The 13,111-nt window shown below is 43.0% G+C and overlaps 1 protein-coding gene across 3 annotated transcripts in view; it reads right to left on the bottom strand.

The window, feature by feature from the left end:
• Nucleotides 1-13,111, bottom strand: part of NCAPG2 (non-SMC condensin II complex subunit G2) — a 63,332-nt gene that overhangs the window by 16,269 nt on the left and 33,952 nt on the right. For all 3 annotated transcript variants that reach the window (XM_045792209.2, XM_087860647.1, XM_087860648.1), the window contains 9 exons: nucleotides 12,500-12,722; nucleotides 12,172-12,269; nucleotides 8,669-8,842; nucleotides 6,363-6,433; nucleotides 5,006-5,159; nucleotides 4,123-4,296; nucleotides 2,611-2,727; nucleotides 2,383-2,523; nucleotides 1,841-1,940 (listed from right to left, as the gene is read on the bottom strand). In XM_045792209.2, the coding sequence (XP_045648165.1) occupies nucleotides 1,841-1,940; nucleotides 2,383-2,523; nucleotides 2,611-2,727; nucleotides 4,123-4,296; nucleotides 5,006-5,159; nucleotides 6,363-6,433; nucleotides 8,669-8,842; nucleotides 12,172-12,269; nucleotides 12,500-12,722 (1,252 nt within the window). The remainder of the gene's footprint in view (nucleotides 1-1,840; nucleotides 1,941-2,382; nucleotides 2,524-2,610; nucleotides 2,728-4,122; nucleotides 4,297-5,005; nucleotides 5,160-6,362; nucleotides 6,434-8,668; nucleotides 8,843-12,171; nucleotides 12,270-12,499; nucleotides 12,723-13,111) is intronic.

The raw sequence follows: 13,111 nt of genomic DNA, 5'->3' as shown, positions 1-13,111 counted from the left end.
AATATTAATAACATAAATGTGATTGGTTTTAGAATCAAGAAGTTTTATCAGAACTCTTTCAAGGAGAGCAAAAAGCCCCGTGAACAACAGACTCTGGGTATATCTCGCTAAGTTGCTAAGTATAATCCTATTTGTGACAGGGTTCCAAAGGATGGCCACAGCTGATTCTCCCCTGGAGCCTCTAACTGTTGGAATGTATAAATGCAAAGATCATTTCAGTTTGGGTCAGGTAAAGTCAGCTGCTTACGGCCTTATTTTTGGGGAACAGATACTTCTATGTAATGAAACTAGCAACATCACACATCTAAAATTCTGGTTAACTCCTTGGAAGTATAAGTTTTACAAATACTAAAAGTAGAGTCAGTCCTTAGGAGAAAATAATTCCTAAATGCTAAATGAAGTTTTAAAAAATACAAATCATTTTTCATTGTTTCAAAGATTAAACTTAGGTTAAAAATGTTTTCGCAACAGAAAGTAAAAGTAATAAAGGATTCTACGAAGAAAAGCCAGATTTTGAAACAAATAGTATTTATTCTAGTTAACGTTCAGTCTTTACCTGTGGGCATTTAAAACAACTCATACACAGTGTTGCTTATAGTACAGGTTAATTTCAAGAAACACAGACTTGAAACGGCAGAGCAGAGTGGCTGGCACCCAAGCACCGACCCCACCGGCAGACCCCCGAGTCGGCCTGCATGACAACATTTAATGTCACCAGGGACTCACTGCAAACTTAACTGGGACTCACTGACTCTATGTCCAAATCTTAATGTGAATCTACAAATCATAGTTATTTTCAATGTCTTCTGGCAGATATATAGGCTTAAAGAAATTTAAATATTGAATTTTCGGGTTTCTAATATAGATCCCAGAAACACCCAGATGTAGTGTCAGGATATACAGTGAGAGCAGTTCAGAAACAGTTCTATACCCAGGGGATGGTGGGCGAGGAGGGGTGGGGGTCCTAAGCCAGCAGTACTCTCCCCAGCCAAACTATGATGAGAGGCAGGGGAGAAAGCCCGCCTCACTGCCCCACTCTTCACGCTATCATGTGATGGGGCTGTGAGAATCTGGCCCTGGGGCCTCTGGTCAGGCCACTCAGGTAATCACACAGCCCAGTTCCACCCAGACCACCTGGAAGGAGGCCGACCTCTCGCTCACTCACTCCACACATTTAACACAGTGCCTAGTATGCAGCAAGCACAGACCCAAGGTATTAGTTACTGCAGGTTCCACTGTCACCCTGTCCTTGGGGGGACAGCAACTTCCCAGCGCTCCTGACGGGGGCATGAAACAACCCGACTTACACTCCCCATGAGGTGAGCAGAGAGGCTCGGGGCTGCCACTGCACTAGCCCACCACACGGCAAAGTCACCTGACAACCAGGAAACCACTGGGGGAATCCGTGAAAGAAGCTCTGGACTCAGGCACATCTGACATCAGAAACACCTTTGAACTTCCTAGCTGCATCCGCCTATAAATTCCTTTTTTGGTATGAGCTAGTTTGTTACATATCTGTCACCTGAAAGCAAGAGTCCCAATCAGCAAAGGGAGGGAGGGTGAGAGGGACTGGTTTGATTATTAATTGCTCTAAAAGAGTCTTTTTTTTTTTTTTTTTTAAGATTTTATTTATTTGACAGAGAGAGAGAGAGAGCCAGCAAGAGAGGGAACACAGGCAGGGGGAGTGGGAGAGGAAGAAGCAGGCTCTCAGCAGAGCGTGGAGCCCAATGTGGGGCTCGATCCCAGGACCCTAGGATCATGCCCTGACCCGAAGGCAGACGCTTAAAGACTGAGCCACCAGGCGCCCCACTAAAAGAGTCTTTTGATGAAAGAAGTATACCTGTTTGCATGATTCGGAGACTCCATTGTAAAAGTTGTATCTGAAACTTACAATCACCAAGGCCAACCATCACAACATCCTTACATACCGTCAGGTAGGTCTGTAAGAGACACAGATGTGCTGGTGTGATTTACCAAGAAACTGAGAGCCAAAAAAGGAAAATAAATCCAGCCTGGTAAAGCTTCTAATATCTGATTGCACTACTAATTATCTCCTAAAGCAAATGTTTATAAAGATGTTTTACAAAGGAATTTCCAAAAAGATACATTAGTTCTCATTTTTTTTCTCATAAGAAATCTGGAAGCCCATTTTATGTCATCCCACGAACATTAGTGAAAACCTATTACATGAAGGTGTAAAATGCCATAAAAACTATGCGGTTTATGTTTTGGGAAAACACAAACTCTAGATGTTGAAATGACGCCATACTGAAGAAGAGTAACACGACGGTCCAAAGTTACAACTTTAAAACAGGAAATAAAATCTGGGAGCACATTACAAACTGGGTGAAGAGAAGGTTTGCATGTTGTCAGACTTCTAACCTGGATGATTTGCTGATAAACAACCCTATGAAGCTTCAGATATTCTTCTTCTTGATCTTGGATAAAAGACAGAACTTTGTTTTCTAACCAAAACCCAGTGTCTTCCAAAATGGACAGGTAAACTTTCCCTTCTGAGCAGAACTGTCCAACAACAGAGAGACACATTAGTAATGGAACCAGCTTTGCCAACGTGCTTCTATTCGGTCGCACAGCCAGGGACAGACCCACCTGGTGCTGAAGATGAATACTCAGCCGGCAGTGGAGGCTGAAGGCTCGCAGGGCCATCGCCTCATTAAAGTTGTGAGGTTTCCCACCTGGCAACTGCAAAATTGATTCCAGATCCGCCTGCAAAATAAAAAAATCTGTGGCCATGTTCCAACTACTATGTCACCAGCACACCATGTACGGTGAGGACTATCTGAGGAACCTGACAAACAGCGACACTGGAGGGTAACACCTGAACAGTGGAGGTGATTTAATAACACAACAAAACTGTCTGAGAAATGTAGTTTTCCCTTCCTCTTCCCCCAACAGATCCTCCCTTCTATGTTCTTCATTTACTTAATTTAGATAGTTTTGTTTTGAATTTTTATTTAAATTCTAGTTAGGTAACACATAGATAGCGCAATATTGGTTTCAGGAGCAGATCCTCGCTTCTAAAGGACAAGATAAAAACTCCTAACAGTCACTGCTCAAGAAACTGTCAGGTCAACCACACAAAGCATTTGCCTCTGGGGCAAACTGTGACCTGCTCCCAGGCAGGGGGCTATAAGCAGAGACCAACAAAGGAAAGAGAAAGAAGGGCAGTCCTCCTGAGAACAAGAATGAGAACAAGAATGATGCTCTCACCACCTAGGCAGGGCCAGAGCCTCAGCTTGCCCACAGCTCCCTCACCGTGTATCCTAAAAGGAGGAGTGCCTTAGCGTTGGGAAACGTTTGGTTGTCACGTGGAGAGGCAGGAGGTCCCACCAGCATTAGTAGGTAGGGATATGATCTGTGCCTCCACTAGCAAAGCCTGAAGGAGAATGCACCCACCCATCTTTCCCAGAACCCCAGAGAGCCCTACATTGGAGAGCAGCACAGCCAGTGCACAGCTTAGCCCATGGACAAAATCCCAGCACTTCCTACCCACGCCCCGCCACCAGCCCTGGCCCATTTCCTCCCCTGGAAGGTTGTGCACCTCCTTCTCCTCCTTCAGACCTTTCCCTCCCCTTCCCCATCTGATGCTGGTGCTAAGCACTGGAGGCTCTGCCTTTGGCATGACCAAACTCAGCAGCAGTCACAGAGGCTGTCTCTGAGGGCTGGCCCTGGAGGAGATGGCCAGAGAGCCAGTAAGGAAGAAGGAAATGCTGAATTCAGAGGAAACACCCTCCAAGATTCCTAGAAAAGCTTGCCAAGGACTGTGAGGAGAAGCTAGTATTCCCGTATCAGTGCCTGAGGAATACACGAAGAGAAGTGTAGGAAGAAGTCTTCCTACAGACTGGTGTGTTCAGAGAAAGAAGGCTATCCACGGGCCCGAAAACTGTAACCTGGCTCCCCTTTTGCCCCGCCAGTTATTCACCTGGGTGTCCTGTTCTTGTCTGCAAATTGAAGGAATGGGTTAGATAACTCTCAGCTCCTTTTCAGCCAGAAAAATTTTATACTCTAAATATGAAAAATTTAGATCTTATTTTGTCACTCGTACTAATTACATGGACTCACTCAACTTTCATAATGTCCGTATCTGTTCTGTAAAGTTACCTTTGACATTTCAAGTGCTTTCAAAAGGTGGTTAAGTTTCTTCTGCGGAGCAGAGAGCAGGCACTGTCGATTCTTTGGGTGGGTCAGCAAATACTCTATGTAAACCAGGGCCAATTCAGGTTTTACTGGGCGTGGGTCATGGATCTGCACCTTCCGTTTAGATGCTGAGTTACTCTGAAAGAACAGACCAATGAACTGACAGTTAAAACACATGTTCTGGGGCCCCTGGGTGGCTCAGTCGTTAAGCATCTGCCTTCCGCTCAGGGCGTGATCCCGGCGTTCTGGGATCGAGCCCCGCATCAGGCTCCTCTGCTGGAAGCCTGCTTCTTCCTCTCCCACTCCCCCTGCCTGTGTTCCCTCTCTCACTGGCTGTCTGTCTCTGTCAAATAAATAAAAAAAATCTTTAAAAAACAAAAAACAAAAAACACTCATGTTCTGGGCCGCCTAGCTGGCTCAGTCAGTTAAGCGTCTGCCTTTGGCTCAGGTCATGATCTCAGAGTCCTGGATCAAGCCCCGCATCGGGCTCACTGCTCCAAGAGGGGTATGCTTCTCCCTCTGCCCCTCACCCCACTCATTCACTCTCTGTCTCTCAAATGAATAAATAAGATCTTAAAAAAAATAATAAAACAGGGATGCCTGGGTGGTTCAGTCGGTTAAGCATGATCCCAGGGTCCTGGGATCGAGTTCCACATGAAGCTCCTTGCTCAGCGGGGAGCCTGCTTCTCCCTCCACCTGCTGCTCCTCCTGCTTATGCTCTCTCTCTCTGACAAATAAATAAATACAATCTTAAAAAAAAAACCCACATGTTCTCAGGAAAGCATATGATTTCTAATACACACGTATCTTCATTCAGCAATTTTAAAGAAACATGACAGAAATATACCTTGCTCTGGGGCTGTTCTTCTGGCAGCCAGTCACAGATGAGTTCCAGAATGTGTCCCACTTGTCCCCAGGAGCAGAGACAGTCCAACAAAGTACAATAACGCTTGTCTGCTGCTCCCTCCTCTTGGTTTCTTAATGTGGAAATCACACCGCAGCTGAAAATATCAAATATAAAATCAGATCTAACATTTCAGTAACAGTTTCCCACTTCTCAAAAAGGTGAAAAAAAGGGGCGCCTGGGTGGCACAGTGGTTAAGCGTCTGCCTTCGGCTCAGGGCGTGATCCCGGCGTTATGGGATCAAGCCCCACATCAGGCTCCTCTGCTATGAGCCTGCTTCTTCCTCTCCCACTCCCCCTGCTTGTGTTCCCTCTCTCGCTGGCTGTCTCTATCTCTGTCAAATAAATAAATAAAATCTTAAAAAAAAAAAAAAAGGTGAAAAAAAATAAGGAAGCCAAAAACTGAGGGTACATAAGGCCCTTTTATCGTAGGAACTGCTGGACATTCTCCACTGCAGGAATAAATATAGTTTCCCACAATTACTACACAGGATAAGTTCCAACACAAAACACCAAATCTGAACACAGCTTGAAGAACACTGAAGTCAAGGCAGTCCGATATGAGTATTAAGTTACCAAAGACGTGCCAGTTCCACAAAACCCCCCGCTTTTCTTTTCTCTGTCATCTCCATGAGACTCTATAGCAAAGATTCCTGGTTTTTTGGGGAATAATTTTTGCTTAGCATCAAAACATTCATTTTTTCATAAATATGAATAAAAATGAATCATTTCTACTGAGATAATAACCAACACTCTAGAACAACACCATGTTGTAAAAAATACAACATGAGCCACAAAACTAAGCTACTTAGGTCATTTTAAATTTTCTAGTAGCTGCCTTTATAAAAGTAAAGAAAAACAGGTACAATTTCGATAATATATCTTATCCAACCCACTGTCTCCACAATGTTGTCTTCAGGTGTAACTGACAGAAAACCACTAGCTTTTCACACTCCTTCTTCCACACCATGCTCCAAGCCCACTCGCACTCTGCACCCTCAACACAGCTCAACCCAGACAGCCACGTGCCAAGCACACAAAGCAGCATGACTCCGAAGCCCCTTCATGCTGGACTTGAAAAACACCCCCCAGACTTTAAAGTGGACAGCTTCAGTTCCACGTAGGCTCTTCCTATATTCCTTAGCAACTCTAGAGCCCACTGGAAACTGCATCCTGCTGCTTTCCCACCACCACCGTGAACTTAAAGCTGAAGCATGAGAGTCTGCTGAACGTCACATTAATAACTAAGCACAACGATAGCAGGGTTCCCATTCACGACCCTCCCGAGAGACAGAGGATACCTGAATGCAGGCACAGCAGAGGCTGGCATAAAGGACATGAGCATAAATAAAGGGATCTTGCAGCGATCATCCTAAAAGCATAAAAAGGGGGGAAAAAGGGTATTTAAACGCAATGACATTTTGAAAGGCTATCCACATAACTTCCTAATAACCTATCCTCAGAGCTGCTCAGTAGGAACTAGAGACCCCTTTCAGTGTTCAATGGGAAATTTAAACCTGCTGGTAAGCCTCGTATTTGAGAAACAGTTTCAAAGTCTTAAATGACATTTTTACCACTTCGTGTGATGTATTAATTTGTGCAAATATTTATTAAATACCTACTGTGTACGAATTGCCAACCTAGATCCCGGGGGATACATCAGTAAGGAGAATAGACAAATTCTTTGCTTTCAAGGCATGGACTTCTATTTCAAAAACAATACTGATTAAAGGGGGAAAAAAATTAACTCTGGGGGCGCCTGGGTGGCACAGCGGTTAAGCGTCTGCCTTCGGCTCCTGGCGATCTGGGATCGAGCCCCACATCAGGCTCTTCTGCCATGAGCCTGCTTCTTCCTCTCCCACTCCCCCTGCTTGTGTTCCCTGTCTCGCTGGCTGTCTCTATCTCTGTCGAATAAATAAATAAAATCTTTAAAAAAAAAAAAGAAATTAACTCTGTACGCTTGGTATCCTGAACATAAATGTCAAGAGAATGAGAGAAATTTTTTCATAGAAAAATTTTTCCATAAAATAATCAGAAAATCTTTGGGAAGACAATATAGTTTAATGGAAAATGTATAGGCTTAGGAGCTACCAAGCCAAACCTAGGTCCAACCAGACTCCATGGTTTTACCAGCTGGATCAGCACAGAGCAAAGAGGCAGCACCAAGGTCCATTTTCTCCTCTGCAAAAAGGGAGGGCGCTGCTGGGAAGACGGAGAGAGGCACATCACAGCACCTCATCCGAGGCGGCACTTAGTAAGCTATAGCCACGCCAGTGTTATTGTGATTACACCATTAAAACAAAGAGTAGATCAGGCTCAATCAAGAATACTTAATAGAAAATATCCTTGGTTCATTGGGAGAATAAGAGATGGTGGACCCCAACAGAAAAACTAACAATTTTCCCCAAAATATACATGAAACAGAACCAGGGACAACATCAAAATTTGATCTGCTTACTCTGCATTCAGTTGGAGTGGACCCACCCCTCCCCGAACTCTCAATACAAAAAATGTTTTCTTAATGTTACAAAAGTAGACTGATAATTACCACTAATTCCACTCTGTCTGGATTATAGAGTGTTTATTCATTTATAAAGAAGACCACAATGTTCTCAGAGCAACCGAGTGCAGAGAGGTTCTCTTGCCAGAATCATTTGAAATTAACTGAATTAATTATCATTAACTACCTTCCTCCTGTCCCTAGACACCTGCAGGCCACACTGCTTATCTATCACCTCATCCAGTATTCTATGGGCTTCTGTGTTATCATCTGAGAATTTTGAGATAATGCTGGATTCTCAGCCCAATGTAATTATTTGAGAATTTAAAGGTACTAATAACTTTGGCAATTTAGGTTATTTGCCTTCCTGAATAGGTCACAGTTGCATTTCAGGGACACAACGAAGCTCAGAGCCTTGACAGCCACAGAAATGCGGCTCAGAACAGCTAAGGGGCCAAGGTCACATAAGCAGTTTTGGAAGAGCCCAAAAGTAAAATTCATCAAGAAAAGCATAGTTCCTAAAACTTATGATCATTCTATATTTAAACCATGCTTTCTTTATAATTGGGAGAACATTTTCATATCTAGCTCAGTCTTACTTCTATTTGTTTTGGAAATATGAACTTTCCTCAGAAGTAAATAGTCAAGAAACAGGTTTCCTTCACCCAAACAGAAGTTACATGCATGGTTCTATTTGCGGACACAACTCAAACACTTCAGAAACCCATTTGCTTACAGTACGCCATCAAATGCCTGAAAATGCCCACAAAACTTAGCCGCTATGGTATCACGTTTGCCAACTCCTCTTTCTCAATTCCCAGCTAATCAAATTAAATTCTCAAATGGTGTCACAGACCATTGAAGACAGAAGAACCGAGCACTTACCCCCACATTTCCCTGAGTGCTGGGAATATGAGGTAGGAAGACATACGGCCTCCACCCTCAAGAAAGGCAAAAGGCCACTTCCCCTACCCGGTGAGCGCTGGCTCAGCATCCCCCCCTTACAGATGACCAACCAGGTCCTGCCAGGTAAGCGTGTTGGGCACTTCGGCTTCTTCTGCACAAATGCAATCTTCATACACCCACCCACAGTGTGAGCAGTCTTACCTTGAAGACTTTCAGGTACTCAGGGAGCACAGAGGCAAACTTGTTAATGGTGTAAACTCTGGCTTCCTTATTATTTTCCATACTTCTGTGAATACTTTTCCAAAGAATCACAACAATTTCTAACAAACCGGCCATGGATGCAACATCGCTTACAGACAATGTTTTGTCCAGAACCTAAGATACAAATAATTTGATTGTGAAAGAATCAAATCATAAGAGTACATCTCAGAATTTCAGACCTGAAGCAGAAATGTAAAGGATATCAAGTCTATTTTCATTACACGAAAATGACTTTATCTTCTATTTGAAAATCTCTAGCAGAGGTAAATGCCTTTAAAAGTCCACTCAAGAAAGAAATGCTAACTGAACCCTATATCCTTTCAGTCAACACTATATGAATTAAAAATCCTCTAAAAATCAAAATGTATAAACTGTTGTCTTTAGGGACATAATACGCAAGTACAGAGCATACTTCTACTGTATCTTCTGAATTGTTGCAAGATGTCACTTCTTGCCATAAAGTTTCATGTGAACAGACTTGGGGAGGAGGGAAGGATTTCCTCGATGTGATTGCTACTGAGACTCAGCTACAAACTCGGCCCATCAGATCACCCCAGGCTGTCTGCCAGCCTCTCCACTCTGCGGGCCTGGTGAGGGCTGATGATGACCAACGGCCACTCAATCAATGGCTTCCTCAGTTTGTTCTAAAATAACACACCATTCACATCTTCTGAGCTTATGCTGGCCGTGAGCAATAATCGTGGCTATGTTCTTCTGAGTGCTCCATTTAAGCCACAAATGCACTCTGGCAAGTCTTCTGCACAGAACACTGGCCCCAGAACACAACCAGTTCATACATACACTGATGGGGTCTGCTAGCCAGCCCTACAATGGGACTGTACAAAAGACAGTCTGATAACCTCCAAACAACCACTTCTGACAATTTCCTGAAGAGGGACTACCTTGAGATGCAAAAGAAGATTCATTTCAGGCGTTGGTACTATAATGCTATTTACTCAAACACAGTAGAAAGACAGTTTAAAAGAAAACAAACTTGGGGTGCCTGGCTGGCTCAGTCAGTAGAGCATGCAACTCTTGATCTTGGGGTCATGAGTCCAAGCCCCACATTAGGTGCAGAGTTTACTTAAATAAATAAACAAACTTTAAAAAAAAATAAATTTAAGGAGAGTACACAGAAAAAGCAAAGGTAGTTTTGACATAAAGCTAGATTTTTCATTATGCACCTAATACTTTGAATGAGCTATGGACAAATTTAAAAAGAAATAAAACTACTAAAGGCTTAGAAACTACTGAAAAAATGATACAAGTAACAGATTGACAAAATTCCTTTCTGCAATTAATTTTACTTTTTCCCATTCCAATGTCTAGCACAGCAGCCTTATTATTAAAGTTGCATGAGAAAGCCACCACCACCTCCTTAAAAAATGTGCTAAGTTCCTAAGTCGGAAGCAAACTTTTTATTTTAGCGGAGAACGTCTTTGATTTTTAGTAGTTAGCAATGAGAAAAAGTAAAAGAATGACTTCAAAAATTTTGCTTTTAGCCACATAAACATTCTTGGAATGAGAATATCCACATGACAAAGTATATTTCTTGTCTGGCATAAACTATAATGGACCTACATATTTTTAAATTCTTGTGTTTTCTAATGGTACAGAAACTGACCCAAAGTGTTATAAAGTGCAAGCTTTCTCAGTAATACCTAGCTTTTTAATAATAAGGGTGGAGGGTTCCTTCAAAATTTACAAAACGTAATAGTCTCTCAACTAATACATCACGAACTATGTTTTTGCTCTTCTGCAAAACCGTTTCCACCATCAGTCTGAGTTTGCAGTGGTGGCCCAGAGAGAAGCTGTGCTCTCTCCCTATGCATCACTGCATCCGTCTCCCACACTGCGACCCCACGTGCCAGAACCATGGAGTGAGGCCGCCATGCCGGTCTCTCCAGCTGAGGTTTCTGAAGATATACGGCAATGTGGTCACCTTCCTGAAAAATTCTGCCCATACAATCTATACTGAGGGAAAAACCCTGAAGAGAGGAACTTAAACTCCACCAAAAATAAAAGCAGAACCAACTCCAAATTTCCTGGGCCAAAGGCTTTCCAAATCCAAGCTGAGATCTGTGAGTGGCTAGAACTGCTAATTGGGGTCCACTGTCAGGATAAAACCCAGTCCCACTCTTTCTGTGCATTTTTCTCCTTGATTCCACACCTGCCTCCCTGACTGGGATAGAGACGAGGACTTGTTTAAACAGGGGCTAGGCTGGTGGAGTGGTGGCCCTCCAGCTGCAAGCCCATGGGCATAGGTGTCCCCGGGGTGCATGCAGGAGTTATCAGGCCAGCATGAGACCTGTGAGGAAACCTGGCAGCTTCTCCTAGAAAGAGGCCTGTGTCAGAGGTGGTGGGACGCAGGCTGGGACTGAGGCAGGCTCATACTGATGCAAGGACCTCGCCTTGGGGCCAGGACCAGGTCTCAGCGAAAGGACAGGCTGTCTCTTGCAACTTCTTTTAAAGGCCAGTTTCCTAATCTATTTGGGTACTACAAAACTACCCCCAAATTTTAGTTTAGATATACATAAGCATGAGAGCTTGTTTATAAGCTTAAGATACTGCTTGTAAGTAATGTGTGTCTAGGTCTTAAATTTCTTATAAGTGGTCACTCTGGATCTGAAGAAATAGCAGCTAATCAGTCCCTCTGATTAACTACTTTTTATTTTTCAAATTTTTATTGTTTTTTTAAAAGATTTATTTATCTATTTAAAAGAGAGAGAGAGAGAGAGAGAAAATGTGTGTGCGCACACAGACTTGAGGGCAGGAGAAGGGGCAGTGGGAGAGGGAGAGAGAGAATCTCAAACAGACCTCCCAGAGGCAGACTCAAGCTCGATCCCAAGCTCAGCCTGCTTCTGCCTTTCCCTTTGCCGCTTCCAGATAGTGCTTGCTCTCTCTCTCAAATAAATACAATCTATAAGTAAGTAAATAAATAAATAACAATTCTAAATAAAGCTCATCCCTAGAAATTCAAACCCCAGATGTTTCTAGTAGAATCTCACAGCTGTGGCTATGAGGAGATCCTTAAGAACAGTAACACCCATTAATTATAGATATGGTAACATCCAGAATCCAATCCAGGTGTATGGTACACCCAGGTTGAATTAAAATATACAGAGAAGCTTAAGGCCAAGAAAATTTGGGACAGGGTGTTACCAGTAATAAACTTCCCTCTGTTTTAAAACCTACCCGAACTCCACGATGAACTACAAAGGGTATAGAGCAGTCTTCCAAACCAGTGTTTATGATCCTCTACGGTAATCACTGAATTATCAATACTGAGGGAATAACGGAAAATCAAAATATTGCTAACATAACAGTCCATGGAAATGCCAACATTCTGCCTTTCTCTAAGCATGGGATACAGGGGCCTTGTCCTCCCTGAGGTAACACAGCCGCAGGCGCGGCTGGGCCAGGGCAGGCCCGACCACACTCACGTTCTCCTTCTCCCTCTCCTCATGGCCCTCGTGGCACTCACGCACGGCCCTCCGGATGCAGGCATTCAAGCAATGGCGAATCACATGAATCAGCTTTGCTAAAATGTTTAAAATAATTGATAATTAATATACATGTTTTTTCAACCAAATTATCCTTCTAATTGTAAAATTATAATCCCAAACAATTAAAAGTATGATTTTTAAAGGAAACCGTTAAGAAATGCACTAAAGCGTGAGGCTGATTAAAATGACCAACACTGAGGATACGTGACATTAAGTAGCTTTAGGGAGACAACATAACGAGCACTGAAATGTAGGTGTGCCACACCTATATTAGTGCAGGCGGTGTGCTCATGGGCGTGCTGATAGAACTTCCTGGCTGCTGCATGGTTCATCTGGACCAGCGTGACACAGCGCTCACACCACACCTCCTCGGGCTGGTTCACCGGCAGGAAAGAGTTGAAGATGAGGTTCACCAGGCGCCGAGACACGGGCCGGGAATCTGATTCCAGACGAACCAAAATATGCTCCATGGGGCAAATTTTCCAAAACTATGTAAAGCATACACAGAAGGAAATAGTCAATTGTCCCTATAATCTTGAAAACACTTTAAGCAAAATTTCCTGAGCAAAATCAAAAAGGAACTAATCTTTATACTCAAGAAAACTCACTTCAAATGACTATAACAGAAACTGTGACTCTTCCGTAGAGAAATTAGAATAAATCCATATTTTAAAAAGCACTGACATTATAAGGTACCAAAGTATTACACTGTTGGGAGGGTTAATTACAACTAATTAGTGTCATGCTTGGTGTAAACTCTCAAATAATTATGATTATCAGTCTCATAATTTAAAAATCTCCTAAAACACCGTAACTTTTGGCCCATTAATGTGAAATGTGAATAGAAAAATTTACAACAGTTTTGACACAGAAAGCT

The sequence above is a fragment of the Ursus americanus genome, chromosome 3 (genome assembly GCF_024610735.1).
Source record: "Ursus americanus isolate L20-20 chromosome 3, mUrsAme1.1.p, whole genome shotgun sequence".
Taxonomy (NCBI): domain Eukaryota; kingdom Metazoa; phylum Chordata; class Mammalia; order Carnivora; family Ursidae; genus Ursus; species Ursus americanus.
Note: the sequence above shows the minus strand (reverse complement) of the source record. Positions and strands in the feature narration are given on the sequence as shown.